Source organism: Lampris incognitus, chromosome 1 (genome assembly GCF_029633865.1).
Source record: "Lampris incognitus isolate fLamInc1 chromosome 1, fLamInc1.hap2, whole genome shotgun sequence".
Classification (NCBI taxonomy): domain Eukaryota; kingdom Metazoa; phylum Chordata; class Actinopteri; order Lampriformes; family Lampridae; genus Lampris; species Lampris incognitus.
In genome coordinates this window covers 109,788,285-109,812,485 of record NC_079211.1, presented here as the reverse complement: position 1 = coordinate 109,812,485, position 24,201 = coordinate 109,788,285, and the positions used below count along the sequence as shown (strand labels likewise).

The 24,201-nt window shown below is 45.8% G+C and overlaps 3 protein-coding genes across 3 annotated transcripts in view; 2 read left to right on the top strand and 1 right to left on the bottom strand.

Annotated features, from left to right (window-relative positions):
- Positions 1-2,099, top strand: part of taok3a (TAO kinase 3a) — a 135,436-nt gene extending 133,337 nt beyond the window's left edge. The window contains exon 21 of the mRNA XM_056273590.1: positions 586-2,099. Coding sequence (XP_056129565.1) covers positions 586-747 — 162 coding nt within the window. The 3' untranslated portion in view covers positions 748-2,099. The remainder of the gene's footprint in view (positions 1-585) is intronic.
- A 2,836-nt stretch (positions 2,100-4,935) lies between these two features.
- Positions 4,936-8,554, bottom strand: pebp1 (phosphatidylethanolamine binding protein 1). Its single transcript, XM_056291015.1, has 4 exons — positions 8,316-8,554; positions 7,782-7,891; positions 6,899-6,999; positions 4,936-5,418 (listed from the first exon to the last, which is right to left on the bottom strand). Exons 1-4 carry the CDS (start codon positions 8,448-8,450, stop codon positions 5,201-5,203), a joined length of 564 nt encoding a protein of 187 aa, XP_056146990.1. The 5' UTR covers positions 8,451-8,554; the 3' UTR covers positions 4,936-5,200.
- A 1,796-nt stretch (positions 8,555-10,350) lies between these two features.
- Positions 10,351-20,002, top strand: vsig10 (V-set and immunoglobulin domain containing 10). The gene is made up of 9 exons (XM_056294909.1): positions 10,351-10,630; positions 10,851-11,162; positions 11,593-11,886; positions 14,001-14,291; positions 16,204-16,488; positions 18,751-18,864; positions 19,063-19,075; positions 19,611-19,753; positions 19,898-20,002. The coding sequence occupies exons 1-9, from the start codon at positions 10,465-10,467 to the stop codon at positions 19,990-19,992; spliced, it is 1,713 nt and encodes a 570-aa protein (XP_056150884.1). The 5' UTR covers positions 10,351-10,464; the 3' UTR covers positions 19,993-20,002.
- Positions 20,003-24,201: the final 4,199 nt, after the last annotated feature.

The following is a 24,201-nucleotide window of genomic DNA, read 5'->3' as shown; positions in this document are numbered from 1 at the left end:
TGAACGCCGTTCGCCACGCAGCCAAACGGAGCGCGAGTAGCGCCGAAGTGACTGATGTCATCCCTGCTGCCGTCTGGCTGGCAGCGCTCTGACAACAAAGGAAAAAAGGTGTTTTGAAATGCCGCCCTCATCCAGTTCTGGTTAGCCCCACTGGTGCTGCGCCACTACCTGTGGTGTACTGGCGCCACCTCCTGGCTCCTCTCAGCACCTGGGGACTCGGAGGATGATGTCATGGTTTGAGAAGCCCCATTGTCCCCAGTTCACAGTCGGAGTCGGAGTCTTTTTGAGTTTTCCGGTGCATGCTCAGTTGTTCACCAGATTGCCATATTGCGCTATGCAGTTCTTTGTCTGTACCTGTGGGCTTATACGCCGGCCGATATTAATCCGGCTGTTGAACTGAGGTTGCCCGTGAGAGATTAACCTATTACAAGCCCCCCCCCCCACCACCACCTCCACTAAGTCCCTTCTGTGTGCCTTGTGCCCCACACTTAAAACCAGAGCGTACCAAGAGATTTAAGATGTACTGTATGATATACTGTATGATATCTGATAGCTCCTCATTGTACTCTGCCCGTTCCCCCCCAGATCGAGGAGGAGCTGCTCTCCCTTCAGAAGGAGCGGACCGACCGCATCAAGCACCTGCTGGAGCGGCAGGAGCGGGAGTGCGACACCTTCGACATGGAGAGTATCCGGCTGGGCTTCAGCAACCTGGGGGTCCTGGACTACCCCAAGGACGACTACAGATGAGGGGCAGCTGCTTGGCCGCCATCTCCCGTAGTCTTCCCCCCTTCACCCCACCACCAGGCATCCCTGTCTGCCTCAAAAGCAACCCCTTGTCCCCCTCCCCTTCGCCTGGACCGACCCGATTGTGCGGGTTGTTTAGCTACTGATGTCGTCAACGTGAGACACACAGACCCACGTATGAACCCCCCCCCCCCCCCCAGATTCTTGCCCGGTGGCTTTTATGCCGCATGGTGGGAGGGGGCAGTGAGAACTGACTGACTAGTTTCTAGGACCCCCCACTCCACCCGAACGCTCCTCCTCTTCCTCCCTTCCCCACTTGCGGCGTCACGAGATGACAAGAAACAGATGCTGGAGAACATCCTGTAGTCGTCTTTTTGTAAGAATAACGATAATCATGTCAGTGTTCTTTGTTCATTGTGCAATGATGACATTTTAGGTGTGGCTAAAAGTGGAGAACTAGAGACAAGGAAGGAGAGGAGGAAAACAAACAGGGCGGTGGGACGAGCAAATTTTTTTGGCTTTTGGCAAAAACCACAGAAGCCCAAACAGATGCAAGACGACAGGTAGAAAAAAAAATCGGTACTACCGATCCTTCTGCAGCCGCTCTCTCGACCCTTTCTGATACTTTACTCATCGGAAAGATTTTTTTTTTTTAAAGACAAATTTTAATAATTTGATACTTTGAAAGGAAAAGAAAATTTCACATTGTACATACAGGTACACTTCTAACAAATGTGACTCCTTTGAATGAATTTGATTAACTGACTTGGGGCACCGTGTGTGTGCGCGCGCGTGTGTGTGTGTGTGTGTGTGCGTGTGTGTGTGCGTGGGGGAGGGGGGTCAGTGATGTATCATGGTACTTGTATGTGTATCGTACTGATTTCTCTGCACCTGCAGCCAATGTGAATAATACCACATGTGAACTTTATCTCCCAGCTAGCACAAAGGGCTTCATGGGGGGAGGGGGAGGGGGCGTGGGGACTTGTGTATTTTGTGTAAAGAGGGATTTATGGAGAGCTTTTACTTATTTTCGTATCGTATTTTAACCGTTACTCAAATCGCAAATTTTTTAAAATAAACTAAATTTTTTCCCTCCCCCCTCCTCGCATAGTATTTGGAGTTCAGTAATTTGTAAACGGGATCTATCTTTGAATTTCTGATTATTATTATTTTTTATTTTATTTTATTTTTTTCTTGCTTTAACCACAATTCTCAAGCTGTGTATTTTCTCATCAACCGGAACAGTATGATGCTTTATTATTGCATGCACTTTAATTTCTTTTCCAGGTTAAAAGAAAGCATGAATACGTCAGAGCTTTTAATTATATTTGTAAATAAAGTGCTCATCACACAAAACCAGGACATGTGGTTATTTGTGGTCTCTGGGGCGTCCCTGCTGTGCCGTTCCTGCAAATCAACATGCCAATATTTGAAGCCACCTGATTTTTTTTCCGAACTATTGCACCTTAATTCAACACAACAGCTAAATTTACTCTTTGGGCATGAGGATAACACCTTTTATTAAAACAATTTGCAGAAAGTTTAATGCCTCGCTCAAGGACACTTTGGCAGGAATGAAGTCTCACTCGGGATCTTTCAGTATTGCCGTAGTGTGTGGTCTGTTAAAGATACCCAGTGTGTCGTTGTGTTATCTTCTTATATTATGGGAAGTGTGACGATAACTTAATCAGCTAGAAGTAAATTATTTTCAAAGAACTCCAATGAATTCTATAAACATTAAAGCTGAACTGCAGTTTTTGGCCGCTAGTAGTGCTACTGAGCAAAGTGGGTCCCAGTACCACACCAAATTCCTCTCCAAGCCCACAATGTTGAAATACAAATGTAAACATTGGAGCCTTATGAGCATTAAAAATTAAGATTCCTGGACATCTTTGAAGGTATTAACTTTGGTCAATGGAATCTAACAAAGTACTGTTTGCACGAGTGAGATTATGAATGAAACAAACCTGTGTTTGTTTGCATGGAAAACTCCACAGCTCAGGTTTAATGCCTTGTAATGTGAACATTGTACTTAACTCGAAACTTGAGCAATTCAGATTTCATTGACCAAGATGTCACAAGCCCGATCTCACATTGCAATGACTAGGTTTATAGAAGGCCAGGAGCCCAGATAGCTGAAGTGTACACAATCTGACTTCCGGTCAGGGACGGCGCTGCATTCACACGGTGGGGGGGGGAATACATGGGTTGCTATGGTGATGTATTGATTACAGAAAAAAAAACTAATTTAAGTTATACAAACGTTCCGTGCTTTTTTAATTATATGAATATATATTAGTATATTAATATTCATTTAATTATATTTGTTTAATTATATTGTTTAATTCTGTCAATTCATATACCTATAAAATAAATCCGCCATCTTTTGTTGTGTGGTGTGCTACGTAACGGCCGGTTGTAAATTCCGTCGCGGAGGACGGCAAAAAAATAAAATAAAATATTTTATCTTTGGACGGCTGTGCTGTCTGCCGCTGCCAGTGTTATCTGATTTTACGGTCCTGCTCTCATCCACAATAATGACTTCCGGTTTGTCGTTTAAAGGATTCCATGTGACTGCAGCGTTATACTGAAGCATTCATGAACTCCATTAGATCTACAGTACCCACCTGAACACGTGGATACACGAAGTTCCGTAATTATGCGCTTTTAGGCCGAGTGACCAAAGCTGAACACCGCTAGGGAACTCAGTTCCCACCCGCAGTAGTGTCAGGATTCAATGATTTGGAAATAATAATAAATCGATGTTATGTAAACTACTAATAAGGCACGTTAGTCCCTAGCTAACGGGTCTGACTCTTTAGCCGAGCGGTTAGTGATGTCGCCTTGTGGTGCAGTACACCCCGTATCGAATCCCGCACCGTCAAGAAAATAACCGGTTACATTGGTGGCAGCGGTGGGATCCGGAAGTGTGCAGATCCTCAGAAGTCTCTTCGGAGCGCGGGAAGAACAAGCGCGAGGGCGCGCTTCCGGGGAGGGTGACGACTGTAAACTACTAATAAGACACGTTAGTCCCTAGCTAACGGGTCTGACCCTTTAGCCGAGCGGTTAGTGATGTCGCCTTGTGGTGCAGTACACCCCATATCGAATCCCGCACCGGGCAAGAAAATAACCGGTTACAGTTATATAGCGCTTTTCTAACACTCAAAGTCGCTGTACAATAAACGGGGTGAAACAAGACAACAGGTGTAAACATAACACAGACATACAGGGGTGGATGGGAAGGGGGGCTACGAGAGGGAGAAGCGGCAGCCACACACGACGCCAGCAGTACTCTCCCGCTTAAACACATACAAAAGGGCAAGAAACACAAAAAACAACAGCCATGTGGACGTTGGTGTTGTTTAGGGGTTTACTCCCGTAGCCCATTCCTCTCCCGAGGTGTCCACTAGGCAGTGGCACTATCTAACCCATAGCTGGGGGCTGGTACGGGGCATCAGGGAATATCCACACACCGGTGGGCCTGCGTACCGCACGTCTAGGGGCCAGACCTCCTCCGAGCCCCTTGTAGTTCAGCCAGGGTCCGAAGTGTACCCAGTTACCGTGTGTCGCCACGAGGCGGCGCTACATAGGGCTTGCTGTTGGAGAGGCTATGTACTGGCAGGGAGCAACTTACGCGCTCGGCTTTCCTGTTCGCATGTCGGCTAGCCAACGGTGAAGGTTGAGAGTGAGACGTGACAGGCACACAACACTACACCAACACACTGGACGCTTCACAACAACCCCACTTCTTACACAAGAATGTCAGACACACAATAATCAATTAATTGTCAGAAATCTATTAATAAAGTTTCTGTACCGATGTGTCGTAGCTTAGTTTACATTATTACGACAGTGACCCCCGAAGGAGTTACCCTAAACTGATTTACGGTAGTGCCTGGCAGAGCACGAATAAAGCGTGTTAAACGGCTCTTCTTCGTGGGGTCATTTATGGCTATTTTAGCCAACCAATAGTTTCTTTTCATGATCTTTGGCAATATAATTTTGTTCAAGCCAGATACTGCAAAATAATTTCTCAAAAAGAGAGAACGTTACCTTTCCATTTAATCGTCGAGACAAATTTGCGGATCAACATCCGGCACCACTTTTCATCAAAGCTCCACTAGGGGGAGCCCTGCTGTCAGATGATCACAGTGTCAATCAAAATCAGCTCATGAACAAGAAGTCTTGCATAAAGAAAACGCAACAGTTTCAGTGGCACACGGGTTTATTGTAAATGGTGGGGTCAGTGAAAGGGGGTTGCCATTCGCTCGGTGAGAATGTGAAACATGGGTAACCGGTGGAGAACAGGAAATGCGATTTGGCGGCACACACAAAAAAGAGAAGCCTTCATTATTGTTGAGATTTCTGTTGCTTGTTAGAATGGGGGTTTCCTAAAGACCAGGGGCATTCCTGTGAATCACTTGTGCTAAACACTCGATAATCTCAAATCCTATTTTCACTTTGCAGCCAGTTGTTCGTACAGTTTAGGGACGTAGTCATCCCACTCGGCTTGGTAGCAGGTCCCAGCCACGGGGCATCCCAGGCCGTACTTCTGCCTGAAGCTCTGGATCTTGAACTTGCCGCGGTTGTCTCCCGAGCGGTTTGTAAGGACAGACTCGGTGCAGGACAGGCTGCTGGTCTGCTCGTAGACCAGCCACACATACCTGTGGAGACCTGGGGAGTACATAGCCGTGTTTAGCCATTCTGACAAAATGTTCTGGTCAAGTTATGGCTGCAATCCTCATGATCCTGCACCCCCCCCCCCAACTTACTAGCAACCTGTAGCTGCACTGGTGTTTTAACTCTCTTAAGCCCAGAGACCTGTTCAGGATTACAACAAGAGTCTCCTCTGCTATGTCAGCACCTTCCCTACCGCCAAATAAATAAAACACAGTTGAACCCGAGTTATTGATATTGATGTAGTTTCTGTTGGTAGAGGTCATCTGTGAGTGTGTCCTTCCATATCTGCTTACTAGTCACAAAATTTGCTTCTTCCAACTCACTGCTAAGTGACTTTTCCTTCCCTGTCTTGAAGCCATGTTGAAGACATAAGTGATATGTACCATATTTTTCTGCACAGAAGTCCTATTTTACTGTAACAGTTAAAATGAGCGACTAGTGTTCATGATGTGGACATTCATAGATTAGCTATTGTCTTAAACAAACCAGTGACTGAAAGGGTCAAAAAGGAAATTTCTACGTAGAAACTTTCAGGATTGTAGATTTTAAGCTGCAGTTAAAAGGCCAGAGAGGTACCCAAAGGTTGCATAGCACCACACCACTGACACTACTAAAATAGATATATGTACATCTATGTGTATCTATATGTATTAACAACAAAAAGTTGATTTAAATCTTAATAAATGTGAAAGCATTATTAGTGTGGATTTCATTTTGACCTACAATGTAGAAGACTAAGTACTGCTTGCTGTATCCATGAAATACACCAAGTCATAATCTATGATTTCATCTACTAAAACCAAGTTAATCACAAGTGGGAGACGTATATTTTAGTGACAAAAAGTACGACAATGTAATTGTACATGTTCAGGCATATTATCTGAAATGTGTTAAAAGGTGTTTTAGGAAGGGGTTTAACATTTTGAATACTAAAAGTAAAATAGATCCATATATCTAAATTTAGGTAATCTTGACCATCTGAAACCCCAAATACATGGATTGGATACCATTTGTGCACATCAAAACACTTACTTACTTACAAATTTGTATGACACAATTCTAATTTAATCCCACACTAGAGTGTATGGGATAGTTAGGAATACGTTTATATTCAGTAGTAGGTCAATATCTTACAATTACAATTAACAATTTCATTTAGCAGATGCTTTTATCCAAAGTGACGGACATCTGAGAGGTAGGCTTGTATAGCATTAGGAGTCTAAGCCACGGACTCTTAGTGGAGACTGATCCCAACTGGGGTTTGAGCCCTGATCTCTGACGGGAAAGCCGGCCTTCTTACCCACTGATCTATCCATCTATATACTTGATACACCTGGAATTGGAAATACAAAATATTTCGACGGTTCTCAAACTTTCAGCAATCCAATCTGTCCATCCCTTTATCATTTAGATATAACAGCTGCATGATCCATGGGTTTGTATGCCCTAGCCTAGCTCAACTTGGTTCTCTTACCTGTGCCTTTGGGGGGGCCAGAGCCGACATAGTCCGACATGACACAGCCACTGGACACATCATTCCCTTTCATATTGACCACCAGGAAGTGGTGCCACTCTCTATGGCAAATAAAAAATAAATAAATAAGCAAGGTCAGTGTGGTCACAGTGAAGTGTATGCTCGCAAAGAAGGTTTCTGCAATTAGAAGTACAACTTAAGCCACAGGACTATGGAAAATGAACCCTTTACTTCAGAGATGAGGACTAGAACATATCTGCATTCTAACCACCGTCAGTGTCCAATCTGAATGAAGAAACACGGTTGTTTTTTTGCTATCGAACATGTTCACATAGACAATGACTGAGGATAGTTTGGGGGGGGGGGTCCCCCTGAAGTCCTGGATTCTAAACGTTAACTATATTCTTTTGTAATCATCATTGTTTGTGTGGACCATTGGTATTCAACCATGTGGCATGGAGAGCCGTTTGTGTGCGGGGTTTTTATTTCCATCCGTCACTAAGCCAGCTCCTGTCTGGTGTGTGAATCAGTGAAGTCAGCTGGCATAGACACTGAAAACCTGCATACACGTGGTTGAATACCATGGATGTAGACTCTAGACCAGTGGTTACCACTCAGGTCCTCCGGTGCCAGGTAGCTCATTACATTCACCTGTTGTCCCAGCTATTCCGGCCTCCAGTCAGGGAGGATTTAGACCTGGAACATCAGGTGAATGTTATGAGCTACCTGGCACAATAGAACACCATCTATAGGCTGCTGTGGGTCCTGGAGGACTGGATCGAGAACCTCTGGTGAAATGATACTGCAGCACTTAAGGGTGTATGGTCAACATCAGATGTTACTTTCTAGAGGATTTTGTTACTGGATACCCAGTATGACCCACCTGAACTTGGGGTCTTTTCTGCTGGGTGCATCTGGATCTGTCAGGGCCAAGGTATATAGTTTACTGGGGTCACATCCCGCCCACTCAATGGAAGTGGGTCGACTCTGCACCTAAAAGGTCAACACCGGTAATAACAAGCATCAGCACGCGCTGGTTGGAGGTATGCAGTGTTTTGGGATGAGCATGAACACCCAGCTCTTCTGCTGACTCAAGAAACTGCTGCCAAATGGTTTGTGCCTGCGGTGGCGGCGGTGGGGGGGGGCTATTTAGCCCACTTAGTCATCGTGAGGGCGATGTTTGGAAACTCTGTGGTCAGACATATTTGGCAGCATTATGTAACATCACGCCACTCATGCCGGTGCAAACCTTTGCCTGAGGGAGAGAGAGCCCAAGCTCGGTTCTGCACAGAAAACCACGTTTTGTTTTGTTTTTGTTGTTATTGTTTTTACAGCAGTTTGCATGCATGCACGCTACACAGTCAAGCAGACGCGTGTTGTTTGCGCAGCACGGCTAGGCTAATATGAGCCAACTGACCTGCGTCGGCGTCAGTACTTTGCCCAAATCGTCGATTTCAGCAGAGCCGTACTTGACGCTCAGCGCGTGTGAAGGCTTCTCCTCCACCTCTGTCAGCGCGAGAGGGCCGGTCCACTGGTCTAACTCGACAGGCATTTTAAACAGATGCCGGTACACCGCCTCCAAGCTCTTCTACACAGGCTGCAGACTGGTGGAGACTAACCAGACAAGGGGAGGACTTCTTCTGCTTCTGCTGCTGCTGCTGCTTATGTTTCTCGTTCTTCTTCTTTCTGGTAGACTAGGCACGGGTTAGTGCATTGCTGCCGCCCACTGGTGTAGTGACCTCATAGCTACAATTCCCCCATTAAAACTCCAGTTATTGGTAACGGAAATTTGCATATGAAACTGGTCGTTGGTTTCGGTCGTTATGGTTTGTAAAGGTGGGGATGTCTGCAGTCAGCTGAGACTGAAGAGGTCACTTAGGTGAGCGATGAAACGTTTCTGTCAGTAAACGCTGTGTCCAGATGAACTGGTTCGCCTTTCTGGTATTTATTTACCTGGATTATTGAGCATGCATAAAGACAACATCATCACTGCTTCTGCCCTTTGAGACCTAAATGACACAGGAGGTCGAAACCGACTCTTCGTTTCAACCAGTTGTCACCCGCATCACATCACTATGAGGATTTGTGATTTGCTAAAAAAAAACAACCCATGAAACAGGTCGAGTCCGTCCACACCCACATGCTGCAATAACCCATATTCTATTTCTGCTTCCCCGTTTCTTCTAGGGACCGTCTCTGCACTGTCTTTTATAGTCAGGAGATGTTAACATTCCCTTCTTTCAGGGGAGGCCTAAAAACTGCCCTCCTCCAGGCCTACCTTAATCCTTAAATGGCTTCTGGTGGCACTGTGCCGCTTGGGGGTCAGCTTGATCCTCTATTGGTCACAGCTATTGTGCCCATAAATACCACTATCATCAATGTCTGATGTGCTTTCCTTCCCAGATAGCAACATCGCTGTGGCCCGGACCCGTCCCACACCCGACACTTTCATCCAGCCCACATATCACGTGGAATGATGGCACTTGGGCGGTCCGCTCCTGTTTGCCAGATCTGGGCCAGAACCAAGCCATAGCAATGCCGCATGTGCCACATATTTGCCAAAGGTGGCCCATATTTGTTTTGTGATATTTGGGCCATATTCACCATTTACCACACGGGCCACTTCAGGGTCCCATCCAGATCACATGTTGCCGAGAGCGCCGCATCTTTGCCAAAAAAGGCCCACATGTGATTTGGCATATTTGGGCCATATTTGTTATTATACACGTGGGCCACTTCAGGCTCACATCCATGTTGTCAGGGCCAGAAGAAGGCCATCAGTGCCGCATCATTGCCTGAAGTGGCCCACATCCGGATGCTATCTGGGTTCTAAACTTTGACATGTGCTCTTATGACAATAATTGGCTCGTTATACTGGTATGTTGTTTTGTAAATATATTTCATAGCCTACTTTGATTATACTGTTCCCCTTATCTTGATGATCTAAGGCTCATTTACACTTAAATGCGCTTTTCATGACATGCACTCTTGGCTGTGATGTGATTACTATGTAGCAAGTGCACTATTACTACCTCATAGAGTACTACTGTGGTGTGATTACAACACAGCAAATACTTGTATTACTGTGATTATACTGCTCATTGGTAACACTTTATCTGCTAATTGTTGACTCGTGTGAGTCGCTTTGGATAAACCCGCCGTCTGCCAGTGAGTAAAAGTACATCTTGACACCAGTGCAAGCAGACAATGGCTTTGTTCATCTGTACTACGAGTGTGCAAGGAGCTACACGCGGAGCTCCATCAGAAATAATGTTTCCATTCAACTGAACGTACACTACGGTGACGCACGGTCGGCGCACTCCGCTCGCTTGGTCCGGTAAAAACTGGAGAAAAAGATTGAAAATTGGCCTGCTGTACCTTTAACCAGGTGACCGCAGGGTGTGGTTTATCACTTGCAAAGTTTCCGGATGAACACGTTCAAGTCAAGTGAATAATGCAAGTGTGCAAAATCTGGTCCGGGACGGGAGAAATCACCACGATGTTGACTCGGTCCGTCTCGGGGTAATCTGGTTTGGTTTCGTTTAGTTTTGGTCTATAATGGGCAGATGCGAGCCCGCATTGTTCATTGGCGTAGCAGGCGTTTTCAGGTAGTCCAGTCAGACAGGTTCACAGCCAACCTTTGCTCTATTTACCGGTTATGTAGACCGAAGCAGGTGGCCATGAAGGTAGCCACGAGCACGGCGCTTCTACAGCTGTACCTGTACGTGACAGGTGAGTTTTACCCGACGCGGTCTGAGAGGCGGCCCTGCACCCAAAATAGGTGACAGGTGTGTCTGTGAATGTTCTCATTCATCCAGGTCATGGTTATCCAAAGGAGTTTAATCAAGTGCAACTGGACTTGGTATACAGGTGTGTTTCCGACCGTAGAGACGTGACGCAGGTGTGGAAGGGTGTTGACCTGTACCTGTACCTGTTCTTGTGTCCGGTTCAGGTGCCGCAGTCTCAGGTGAGGGCGTCGGCGCAGCCGCGCTCGGGGAACTGGGCGACGGCGCGCTGCTTCCGTGTTACCCCGCCGGTAACGCGACACCGATCTTCACATGGTGGACGAGGAACGGACAAGAAATTATTCATCGCGATCTCTTGGCGCCTCCTCCGACCTCCTCGGCCGGGGAGCACTTCCTCATATTGGACAATGGAAGTCTGCGTGTCGACGGAGTCACGCTGAGCGATGAGGGCACTTACGTCTGCGGCGCCACGTTCCCCAACAGTTCCACCCAAACCAGTGTGCAGCTGCAGGTAGCTGGTGAGTATAGGCCTTGTGCGATAGGTGCAAAACCCTAACCCCAAGAAGAACCTTCACGTTCATGAAAAGACCGGTTGAAGGTATGGGGGTGTTGCGCAGAGAATTATCTTGCAGTGCCAGAAAAGCTGGTGGTGCAACTGTTGCACTATGCATTTCTCACGTTGCAAAGGGGGTTGCTTGATTTGATGGACAACCGCTAACGCACTTCTGGGTTTGCTTTTCCCTCCTCGTGAAACATAATCCTGCTCTACTGTACATGAAAATAGAAATGTGCACTGTGTGGGCGTAATAAGGTAATGCATGACACCCATGCTTCGGCTTTGTTTGCATGACAGCTGCAGAAGGCTAGCAACATGGATTTCTTGTAAAGGAATGTCACCATCTCAACGTTTAGGCTCCTGTTAAGACACTGAATGTGTGCTTCTTCCAGGCGGTCCACAAAATGTGTCTACATCCATCAGTCCCGCCACTACCCTGCCTAATGGGACGTTCATCGTCAGCCAGGGTTCAAACGTGTCTTTCAACTGCTCCAGCTCCTCCTACCCATCTCAGAATCTGTCCTGGGTCTCCCCCGGCAACCGCTCCCTCGTATCAGGCGGTGGCTCCTGGCTGGACTTCAGGATAAAAGACGTCCAGCCCAGCGATCAGGGAGAGTACATCTGCGGGGCCCGGAACAGCCTCTCTCACAGGACAGCCAGTCAAAGCACACAGCTGCTGGTATACTGTAGGTATCCACACAGGCCACACCTGACTGCTACGCCGAGGTTGATTTCACAATAGTATGTAAAAGCCCTCATGCAGAATGTTTGAGTTTTGATTTAAATTCTAATTTGATCCGGTAAAAATGGCGACGACGCTTAGCACTGTAGTGGTTTGTTGGATCGAGATTGACTCTGGCACTAAGACACCTTTTGGATTTCCCTAAACCATCCCTACCTGGCACACCAAGGGCTCAACCAAAAAACATTATTTTCCCAAAACTGTTCCCCCAAGTCTGTTCCACGTAAGGCCTCGGTCTGTTGCAAGAGTAACCGAATAAGGAGGATTTTCACATGCGGCACTGGAGCACTTGAGTATGACGTGAAGATGGTCCTCTTATACCAGGGCAAAACCTCCTGAATTCCCATCTCACAGCTTTTTCTGCCATATCTAGTCATGTGACCTATGCTGGCTAGTTTCACACACACACAGAGGGCATTCCTTAAATCCGTACAGGAGTCACTGCAGCACGTGTTTGCCTAAGAGAGGCTGTGTAGACAAGAGTCCCGTTCTAATTGACCTGTCAGCACCTCCCTTAAAGGTTCACCAGGGACCTCCAACACGTGGTGTGCAGGTGATGGAAGCACAATGTTGTGTTCTTTCCCATTTATCAAATGATTTAGTACAATCTTCAATTACGCCAAGCCCCGGTACCTAACATCTGTGGAAATCTTTTGCAGCAAAGCGGATACACCAGTATTTTATTAATAATCCAACTAAGTTTATGCACCACAATTCATACATGAAAATGCAACAAAATGCTTCAACTGCAAACAAGATTTTTAACCAGATTGTTTAACACAATCTTGGAAAGTGAGAGGATGCCTGAGGAGTGGAGAAGAAGCATACTGGTACCGATTTTCAAGAATAAGGGTGATGTGCAGAACTGTAGCAACTACAGAGATATAAAGCTGATCAGCCACAGCATGAAGATATGGGAAAGAGTAATAGAAGCTAGGTTAAGAGGAGAGGTGATGATTAGTGAGCAGCAGTATGGTTTCATGCCATGAAAGAGCACCACAGATGTGATGTTTTCTTTGAGAATGTTGATGGAGAAGTATAGAGAAGGCCAGAAGGAGTTGCATTGTGTCTTTGTGGATCTAGAGAAAGCGCATGACAGGGTGCCGAGAGAGGAGGTGTGGTATTGTATGAGGAAGTCGGGAGTTGCAGAGAAGTATGTAGGAGTGGTGCAGGATATGTATGAGGGAAGTGTGACAGTGGTGAGGTGTGCAGTTGGAATGACAGATGGGTTCAAGGTGGAGGTGGGATTACATCAAGGATCGGCTCTGAGCCCTTTCTTGTTTGCAATGGTGATGGACAGGTTGACAGAGGAGATCAGGCAGGAGTCTCCGTGGACTATGATGTTCGGGGAGGACATTGTGATCTGTAGTGAGAGTAGGGTGCAGGTTGAGGAGAGCCTGGAGAGGTGGAGGTATGCACTGGAGAGAAGAGGAATGGAAGTCAGTAGGAACAAAACGGAAATATGCGTGAATGAGAGGGAGGACAGTGGCACTGATGAAAAGATAGGAGGTGGAGCTGGAGGTGGCAGAGTAGAAGATGCTAAGATTTTCATTGGGAGTGATGAAGAAGGACAGGATTAGGAACGCGTATATTAGAGGGACAGCTCAGGTTGGACGGTTTGGAGACAAAGCAAGAGAGGCGAGATTGAGATGGTTTGGACATGTGTGGAGGAGAGTTGCTGGGTATATTGGGAGAAGGATGCTGAATATGGAGCTGCCAGGGAAGAGAAGGAGAGGAAGGCCAAAGAGGAGGTTTATGGATGCGGTGAGGGAGGACATGCAGGTGGCTGGTGTGACAGAGGAAGATGCAGAGGACAGGAAGAGATGGAAACGGATGGTCCGCTGTGGCGACCCCTAACGGTAACAGCCGGAAAGCGTAGTAGTAGTAGATGATGTTTGATGCTTTAACTGCACAAAGTTACCTAAAGTGTGTGTGTGTGTGTGTGTGTGTGAGGGGCAGGTGCATGTGTGAGTGTGCAGACAGTGTGAAACACACTGTTTTCACCTCCCTGTAGTCTTCCACCCGCTGCTCTAACAGTTCCCTGTTTGCTCTGACCAGATACCCCAAACAGGCACCCTGAGTGCCTGTGGAAGCTCAGTGATGACCCCTCTCATGTCCAGTTCAACTGCTCCTGGTTTGGGGCGTACCCGACTCCCACACTGCTGTGGGGGGAGAACCACCATGGTCAGGGAGTCAGCGTGGAAGGCCACCTCTACGTGTCGGAGGAGACCGAGAGCCTGGCGGTGATGCTGAATAGGTCCCTGCTGTTCGATGGTCAGATGTTGAAATGCATGGCGCACCACCCGGTGCTCGCTCCTGGACAAGAGGCTTCCTGTTTGTTTACCCTCAGTAAGCATGACGACCCTCACGACAGCCCTGTCTGACGTGTGTGTCTACTTCCAGCTTCTGAAGACGCCACTGAGGCCATCTTTAAGAGTTTCACAAATATACGGCTTTGTGACAGGACCAGTAAACAGTCCATATAGGCTTTGCAAGGACTTCTTTCTGATGCAGTCCTGCATACTGCAGCCAAAGGTTGAACGTACCTCCTCTCTGTGAGGCTCAGGGTCCCAGTTCTGATTTATTGCCTGAAATATTCAAAAGCTGATCATTAATTCAACCGCCAATCTTCTCTTTCCTTTTGTCATGAACTGCCATTATTTCTCTTTGGGTATGGCAGGTTTTTTCAACGTCACAACAGTCCACCAATGTGTCCCCCTAAAGGTTAATACTTTGCATGTCCCTACTACTACTACTAGTACTTTCAGCTGCTCCCGTTAGGGGGCGCCACGGTGGCTCATCCGTTTCCATCTCTTCCTGTCCTCTGCATCTTCTTCTGTCACACCAGCCACCTGCTTGTCCTCCCTCACCACATCCATAAACCTCCTCTTTGGCCTTCCTCTCCTTCTCTTCCCTGGCAGCTCCATGTTCAGCATCCTTCTCCCAATATACCCAGGATCTCTCCTCCACACATGTCCAAACCATTTCAATCTTGCCTCTCTTGCTTTGTCTCCAAACCGTCCAACCTGAGCGGTCCCTCTTATATACTCGTTCCTAATCCTGTCCTTCTTCATCACTCCCAATAAAAATCTTATCATCTTCAACTCTGCCACCTCCAGCTCCGCCTCCTGTCTTTTCTTCAGTGCCATTATCTCCAAACCATATAACATAGCTGGTCTCACAACCATCTTGTAAACCTTCCCTTTAACTCTTGCTGGTACCCTTCTGTCACAAACCACTCCTGACACTCTTCTCCACCCACTCCACCCTGCCTGCACTCTCTTCTTCACCTCTCTTCTGCAGTCCCCATTACTTTGGACAGTCGACCCCAAGTATTTAAACTCATACACCTTCGTCACCTCTACTCCTTGCAGCCTCACCGTTCCACTGTCCTCCCTCTCATTCACGCATAGGTATTCCGTCTTGCTCCTACTGACTTCCATGCCTCTTCTCTCCAGTGCATACCTCCACCTCTCCAGGCTCTCCTCCACCTGCACCCTACTCTTGCTACAGATCACAATGTCATCCGCAAACATCATAGTCCACGGAGACTCCTGCCTGATCTCCTCCGTCAACCTGTCCATCACCACTGCAAACAAGAAAGGGCTCAGAGCCGATCCTTGATGTAATCCCACCTCCACCTTGAACCCATCTGACATTCCAACTGCACACCTCACCATTGTCACACTTCCCTCATACATATCCTGCACCACTCCTACATACTTCTCTGCAACTCCCGACTTCCTCATACAATACCACACCTCCTCTCTCGGCACCCTGTCGTATGCTTTCTCTAAATCTACAAAGACACAATGTAACTCCTTCTGGCCTTCTCTATACTTCTCCATCAACATTCTCAAAGCAAACATCACATCTGTGGTGCTTTATACTTTGCATATCTAAATGGGGAAATTTCTAATTCAAATATAACCTTGCTGTAGTGACATAATTAGTGCAATTTGATAACATGATATTTATCATGAATTGTACTGTTTTTACAACTATGCTAGGCTTTAAGTTCTGGTTTGCGTTGACAACTCAGTAATGTGTATGTTGAAGTTATCCACCAAACATTATGTCTTTAAAGTGGAGAAGATGCATTTATATTACAATGATAATAATAATAACAATAATTATTACATTTATGTACTAGTCTGAAAGGAATCTGCTGAATTTTGTTCCTCAATTTTATTGTTACTTATCCCACAACCTTCCTTTGTCTCCTTATCTTTTAAACTCTCTCTCCCTCCCTCTCTCTCAGAGCCGCCGTACCCTGAAGGTGAGCCACTGGTCACAGCCTTGGAGGGGACCAATGTCACTCTGGTGTGCACCGAGACCAGCTCCCTCCCCCCTGCCACCACCGTGTGGAAGAGGGGCACCCAGCAGGAGGACTTCAAGCCCGGGCCCAAGTACGTCTTGTCTGGGGATGGCCCTGTCTTCAAACTGACCATAGTCAACGTCAGCAATGAGGACGAGGGCGTCTACTTCTGCCGTAGCGAGAACCCCCTCTCCATCAGCGAGCTGGAGGTCTACCTCACTGTGAAGAGTAAGTTCGGACCAGGGGGTGAGCTAGGTTAGGTGAAAGTCAGTGGGTTTCATGCCACGAAAGAGCACCACAGATGTGATGTTTGCTTTGAGAATGTTGATGGAGAAGTATAGAAAAGGCCAGAAGAAGTTACATTGTGTCTTTGTGGATTTAGAGAAAGCATATGACAGGGTGCCGAGAGAGGAGGTGGGGTACTGTATGAAGAAGTCGGGACTTGCAGATAAGTATGTAGGAGTGGCGCAGAATAGACCCTTTTATTTATGACCTACATCATGCATAATATGCACACGCATTTTGGCAGCAAAAGAGGCAACTTCTCCATCTCCAATCAATACAGAATGCAAGTGGATTTTTGATCGATTGATATTTACATTTTTAAAATGTCATCTTGTCGTGTTGTGGGTTGCCAGAACACGTCTGGCAAAACTAAAGGTATTAATTTCTACCGCGTTCCATCGGGGAAAAGACCATTCACTGCAAACAGGCGAAGACTGTGGCTACAAGCAATAAAACGAGTCTAGATAAATACATAAGTGGCTATCATAACAAATAGAAGTTATATTGTAGCATAAATAAGAGGTTATAGCATACAATTGTACGGTCGCAAATAATGAAATAAATTTTTTGCTGCCAAAATGCGCGTGCATACTAAATTACATGATCACTGTTTACCAACTGTAAAAGGGTCTATATATATGAGGGAAGTGTGACAGTGGTGAGGTGTGCGGTTGGAATGACGGATGGGTTCAAGGTGGAGGTGGGATTACATCAAGGATCGGCTCTGAGCCCTTTCTTGTTTGCAATGGTGATGGACAGGTTGACGGACGAGATCAGGCAGGAGTCTCCGTGGACTATGCTATTCATGGATGACATTGTGATCTGTAGAGAGAGTAGTGTGCAGTTTTAGGAGAGCCTGGAGAGGTGGAGGTATGCACTGGAGAGAAGAGGAATGAAAGCCAGTAGGAGCAAGACGGAATACCTATGCATGAATGAGAGGGAGGACCGTGGAATGGTGAGGCTGCAAGGAGTAGAGGTGATGAAGGTATATGAGTTTAAATACTTAGGGTCAACTGTCCAAAGTAATGGGGAGTGCAGAAGAGAGGTGAAGAAGAGAGTGCAGGCAGGGTGGAGTGGGTGGAGAAGAGTGTCAGGAGTGATTTGTGACAGAAGGGTACCAGCAAGAGTTAAAGGGAAGGTTTACAAGATGGTTGTGAGACCAGCTATGTTGTATGGTTTGGAGCCAGTGGCACTGATGAAAAGATAGGAGGTGGAGCTGGAGGTGGCAGAGTAGAAGATGCTAAGATTTTCATTGGGAGTGATGAAGAAGGACAGGATTAGGAATGAGTATATTAGAGGGACAGCTCAGGTTGGATGGTTTGGAGACAAAGCAAGAGAGGCCAGGTTGAGATAGTTTGGACATGTGTGGAGGAGAGATGCTGGGTATATTGGGAGAAGGATGCTGAATATGGAGCTGCCAGGGAAGAGGAAAAGAGGAAGGCCAAAGAGGACATTTATGGGTGTGGTGAGGGAGGATATGCAGGTGGCTGGTGTGACAGAGGAAGATGCAGAGGACAGGAAGAGATGGAAACGGATGATCTGCTGTGGTGCCCCCTAACAGGAGCAGCCGAAAGAAGTCGTAGTAGTAGTAGTAGTAGTAGTGGTAGTAGTAGTAGTAGTAGTAGATATTGTACAGAGGACCACTACATTAAGATTTGATCTTTTCTGTGATTGCTAATTCTTGCTTGCATTCTCTGCAGAAAGCAAATAAGCGGTTACTTACTGGATATTACAATTAATTGGATTTCATATAAGATGTTTGTGCTATTCAATATTCTTGGGTGTTCAAATATTCTTCAACAGATACTGTTGAGAAAGTCTAATTTTTATCTAGAAACATCCCACCAATATACGTTTGCATGATGTGCAAACTTCCTTCGCTGTCAAGGAATCTTGATTTTTTTTTTTAAAGTGAAGAATCCATGGGGGGAGGGTGTCATGTGGAATTTGAAAATAATCTCATCAGCGGGAAGCCCTGTAGGATGGGGATGGGCCTAAAGTAAGAACTGGGCCCAATGAACTGAACAAGCTCATCGCAAAGGAACGGAAATGGGTGGCTGAACAAAACAGTCAGTCAGCGCAGGTGCAGGTGCAGGTGCAGGTGCCGTTGCAGGACACACCTCCTGGAATGCTGACAAACCTGCTGCCCCTCCTTCTTTCTTGCGCGTTCATATCCCTTGTGTCATGTCTGCTCTGTCCTCCCAGCTTCTTCCGCTTACACTGGAGCAATCATTGGGATTTTTTTAGCCATACTGATCGTGGGATCAGGAGCTGTCATTGCTAAAACGCTCTACTCCAGCCGGGACCGGGTCTGCCTTGGTAAGATGTCATAGTTGACTAATGGGGGCACAAAAGTCCTGAAATGCACCCAACCAATGACACTGTTCACCGTATAACCTCAGCCACGTCTGCAAGCTCATTTAAGTCATTTTGATTTCTGAGATCACATTATCACTAATCAACATACCAATCAAAGTTAACCCAATTTCACAACTGCTGTTCATTTTCCCCTTGCAGGGACCGGCTTTGGGTGAGTATGTCACATTTACTAACACAATTCAGACTATGTAGGATTCTTGTAAAGCAGCCAGTACATGCAGTACATGCTGCTGCAAGGGGTCAATGCATGCAGTACATGCTGCTGACGGGAGTGCGTGCATGCAATACATGCTCATGCAGGGAGTCCATGCATGCAGTACATGCTGCTGCAGGGGGTCCATGCATGCAGTACCTGTTGCAGTAGGGAGTCCATGCATGCAGCCCTGCCATGCACATACAAATGCAGTCTCACATCACAGCAACATCGTTTCTAGCTCTCATGCAAACAAACTTTGACATTATCAAATAATTGCATGACTTTTTTTAATTTATTTTTTGTTAGAAAGCAAACGAAACTATTAGTCTATTACCTTTTTATAACATTGTGCTATGCCTAAGTGTGGCATATGAGTAACCCCCTGAGTCAAATTCCTGGTATGTGTAAGTTTACGTCTCTGGCTCTGATTTTCTGATTGTGTTTTGGATTTTGGTTTCAATTGTGATTCGATGGACTTGCCACGGTCCAGGCGCTTGGAGGAGGACAGGGGGGACGTACTGAGTCTGGTGGAGTCGGACGAGGAGGAGATCTTTCAAGATGCCGTACCCAGACTCCCACCTACGGCCAACGGACACCAGACGACACTTGTCCAGATACACCGCATCCCGTCCAGTATGGAACACGTTCCACAGTTTGCAAAGGGAACTCTTTCTGATGTGTTGATAAGAAACATGCTGCAGGAAATGGCTTTCGTGACATGAAACAAAGTGTTGATTCTTCTTCTTTCTTTCTTTTCTTTCTTTCTTACTTTGAAAGGTGAGCACGATGACAGTGAGATGGCCGAGGCGAGTCCACAGCAGCAAGAGGACATGGTGCAGACTAAAGAACCAGTGGAGCTTGTCCAATTTTAGTCATCGCGTGGTCTGAGAAAAATGGGAAAATTATCTTTTAATAACAACATAACAGTCACTCCCTGTGACACTGTGAACAGAATTGGCAGAAGAAAGACGTGAAGTTTTATTTTTTTCTGTCATTTTCCATGTTTTTTTTAATGTTCCGGTTTTGTAGGTTTATCTTCACAACTGACTCCATTTGGTTGTAGAGAAATTTTAACGTGTTCATTATGAAAATGGTCCATAAATGGAGTTGGTTAAAAAAAGGCGGATGTCTGCATCTTTTGGAGTTGTGGAGGGAGTGGCGTCTTAATATCTTATAATCAATCTGTTGTACTATGTATCGGCTGTACTGTAGTCTTTGGGCGTATTATGCTTCAGAACAGATCTCTTGCATTGGTGAGGGACAAAAGGACCTTATTTGTACATCATTGTTTGCACACTCATCAGGACGGGTTTTCATCTGGACAGTTATAAAACCAATCTGTATCGGCTAGACATACCGTTCAAAGTAAACTGGCTGCTGTTATCCAGGTGAACATGGGTAACAACTTGGATTGTCATCTGCCTTTGACTAGACCGTCTGTGGGCGCATGGTTTTAGTTTCGGACCTTTTCACCTTTCCAACCCGAGTTCAGAAGGAGTAACAAAAGAAGAAGTAACAAAAAGAAGAAGAGCTTTGACCTGTTCAACACACACGGTCTACAGAAATTCATCAGTTTCCACCTACCTCCAAGTCTTGGGACGACATACAAAACTTGCAAACACACACACACACACACACACAGCCATGCAGATGCACTCCTCAGGGAGGTCATAGTGTGGAGTTGCCTTCGGTGTACCGCCTCTGGAGTGGACTTTTGGGATCCAGTGCCTTGCTCAAGGGCATATCAGCAGCGAGCCCATAAATTATTGTTGCCATTGTATCATGGTGAACACCATGGATGTGAATGGGGTAATTTTATGGGTTTTTTTTTTTTTTTGCTTTCAGCATTATTCTTTTTTTAATCTGCTGAGATTCAAACCAATCAGGGTTGTCGGTCTCTCTCTCTACAGCTGGGTAGGGAATATTATCGACATGGTATTCTTAAAACTGAGCACGTATGGTCAGGAAAAGCCCACTGAGAGATGGAGGAGTGGATAATAAGAGATTTTTTCCAGTGCTTTATAAGAATCATTTCCTAGCAAGTATAGGTGGAAAGACTGTGCAAGAAAGGAGCTCTAACAAGCCTTGAATGTTTTTGTGTAGTGCGTCTGAGCTGTGATACTCTGTGGAAACTGTGTGTGTGACTGAATTAACTCTTGACCTTGTGTTGTCTTTGATTAAATACAGACTGAGATCACCTTGGCTTTTTCACTATGGAGCGCGATGAAGGTTTGGTTCCTCAAGGACTTGTCTCTTAATCAAAACCCGGTCACATGTGTCCGGTTCAGAGGTGAATAAACGTTTTTGGTGGGGTGTCAGTTTCCCTGAGGGTTTCCTTTTCTCAGCCACAAAGATAATGGTTTTTATCTCTCAATTTTTCAGTGTTTATCACTGGTGCCAATAAACGAGAACCTAAACTGGAGCATCATATTGTCCACCTCAACCAGGAGCTTCCCGTTGCGGTTCGGCCTCGGCTTGCCACAACCGGTACCCAGGATGCTGATGCTGTTTATCATCTATGACGGTTGTTCTGGAGAAGTCCACGCGATGTTTTCTACGCCTCTGTGCTCTGGCGAACCCTCAGAGGTCGTCCTTAAGAAGGAGGCCCGTTCTGTCATTTAGTCATTCATGTTCTGGACTTAACTTGACATATCCCACGTTTTCTGTGTGTTTGGTTCTCCATCCCTTTTTCTCCAGGTGAATAAACATGGTTGTGTATGTGTGTATACTGTACATAGTCAAGGTGTGAAATTTATGCACATGATACTCATTAAATTGCCTGGGAAACACCTCTAACAAAGAGGCTTAATTTCTGACCCCAATGAGAACAGAGAACACCAGCCACGAGGTTTTTCCTGCAGAGAGGAATTTTTGGCACCCCCCAAAGAGGTTTAAGCCAGCGCCAAAGGAAAATCGCCAGCGCCAAAACGATAAGAATTGAGAATAACAATAGCAATTCAAATCCTCTCCGAAAGTGTTTTATAGCTTGTTTCAAGTTCAGCCCCTCTTTCTTGCAGTTTCCGTGGTTTGGACCAGTAGTGATCGAGTTAACAGACAGGTTATCAGTATCTTGCCTTAAAATTCCAGATCCAAAAAGTTTCCTGCTGCAGCAACTTTCCTGCTGCAGCAAAGAATGTTTTTCTGAACACAAATATGCAATAAGGATCAACAATGAAGATTATCCAATGGCCAAACACTATAGAGAAATGCACCATAGCGACCCCTCATCCTTGAGAGTCCAGGGTATTGAGATGATAAAGAAATCTGTACATGGGGGGATAGGTTGAAAAAGTTGCTGCAGCAGGAAACTTTTTGGATCTGAATTTTAAGGCAATGGAATATCCAGGTTTGAACGAGGAGATAGACTATAGGCCTTTTTTGTAAAAATGTCTAATTTATAGTCTACTGTTTTTCTGAGTCACTGTGAACATGTACCTTTATTGTGATATAGTTGTGGGTGTGTGTACACTTAATCTGTGTTTTTGTTTTATTTCTACAATGAACTGTGTTTGGCATGCGATTGCTCTCTAGGATCTGTGTGAGGGGCGGGTCTTAGCAATTGGTTGCTTCAGATCCAATCAAGCAACTAACACCTGTGCTCTGTGCCTGCACAAAAGCCATTCACTCCTGTTTTGTCTCACTATGCCCTGAAGAAGGCCCGAGCCGCTATGCATGGGCATTTTTAGGTCCTTTTTGGATATGTCCAAGTTCCAATAAAGACATTTTTAATTACACGGAGTGCCTTGGTCAGAGAGATTTGTTCTCTTTTTCTCATCTGAACAGACTCATTGACTTTACTGTTGCGCATAGTCGCGACGCGGACCGATCATGCTTACTGTCGTGTGTAGTCATCCCCCTCCCCCCAAAGGCCCGTTCTGAGCTAGGAAAAACCAAATACCACAAAACAAATATGGGCCACCTTTGGCAAATATGTGGCACATGTGGCATTGCTATGGCTTGGTTCTGTCCCAGATCTGGCAAACAGGAGCAGACCACCCAAGTGCCACCATTCCACGCGGTATGTGGACCGGATGAAAGTTTCAGTGTGGGACGAGTCCGTGGCCACAGCAGTTTTGGTATCTGGGAGTGCTGCATGTAGAAACCCATTGAAGCATCGTCCTCGGTAAACTCCCGTGCATCATCACTCACTCAGCGCCGCAGAGCTCTCATACACACCATAGGCAGACACACATCAAGTGCAGAGAAAGAGTGCAAAGTGAGGATGATGTGCAGCTGTCAAAGATATGAAGGATCAGTCATGAGCCACACACACAATGAGAAGTGAGCCTGGACCAGAGGGAACTGGGAGTACAGTGCAGGAAGAAGGGGGGAAAAAAGCAGTGGGTTGTATGAATAGATGGTGTTTTTTTCTGGAATTGTGAATCTCATAGACTCTCCCTGACATTACAGGTCAAGCGCTAAATTAATCCACATCTTTTACTTGGTTGCCCCATGAAACACTTAGTAATTCTGTTTTACTGAATGCTCAATAAATAAATGTTTCCTTTTGCTTTTTAACTTGATGCATTAGTGATATTATTGGCCTGATATACATTCATATATACCCAAACCTACTTATATACTCTTATGTCATTTATTTATTGCTCAAACGTCTAATCCATTTGGCCCAACATCTTTGGTATTCCAACGACTGGTTCCTTATTCTGTAAAGGGATCTTTCCATTTCTAAAATTTCTGGTATTGTTGAGTTCCAGTTTTGAATTGATGGTAATGTGGGTTTTAGCCAATTACTGGTCTCCTGATTCATGGCTGCAACTAAATATTTTATATAAACATTCATCTGTTGATTGGCTGTTCAACTTGAAAAGTGCTAATAATAAGTAATTGATCATTGATTGCCGGAAGGGTTTTAGTGCTGGGCAGCAAAAGAAAATGTCAGTGGTTGACACTGGTTTTGCCACATTTTCTCCAACAATCGGGTTTGGTTGATGTGTGTGAAGTTTTATTGCAGTTTTTGTGTGTCTGGACTGTCTATCAGAGTCGGATGTAGACTCTTGGTTATGGGGTGAAGCCTTCTCCAGTCGTCTATTAGTCCTGTTGAGTCTAGTTTATGATTAAGG

Excerpts from the sequence above, each read along its gene's own strand:
- pebp1 (XM_056291015.1), bottom strand. The coding sequence starts at position 8,450 with ATGCCTGTCGAGTTAGACCAGTGGACCGGCCCTCTCGCGCTGACAGAG. Across the intron at positions 7,892-8,315 it reads AAGTACTGACGCCGACGCAG|GTGCAGAGTCGACCCACTTC; the intron begins GTCAGTTGGCTC and ends TTGACCTTTTAG. Across the intron at positions 7,000-7,781 it reads AGAAAAGACCCCAAGTTCAG|AGAGTGGCACCACTTCCTGG; the intron begins GTGGGTCATACT and ends TATTTGCCATAG.
- vsig10 (XM_056294909.1), top strand. The coding sequence starts at position 10,465 with ATGCGAGCCCGCATTGTTCATTGGCGTAGCAGGCGTTTTCAGGTAGTC. Across the intron at positions 10,631-10,850 it reads GCTGTACCTGTACGTGACAG|GTGCCGCAGTCTCAGGTGAG; the intron begins GTGAGTTTTACC and ends TGTCCGGTTCAG. Across the intron at positions 16,489-18,750 it reads GGTCTACCTCACTGTGAAGA|CTTCTTCCGCTTACACTGGA; the intron begins GTAAGTTCGGAC and ends CTGTCCTCCCAG.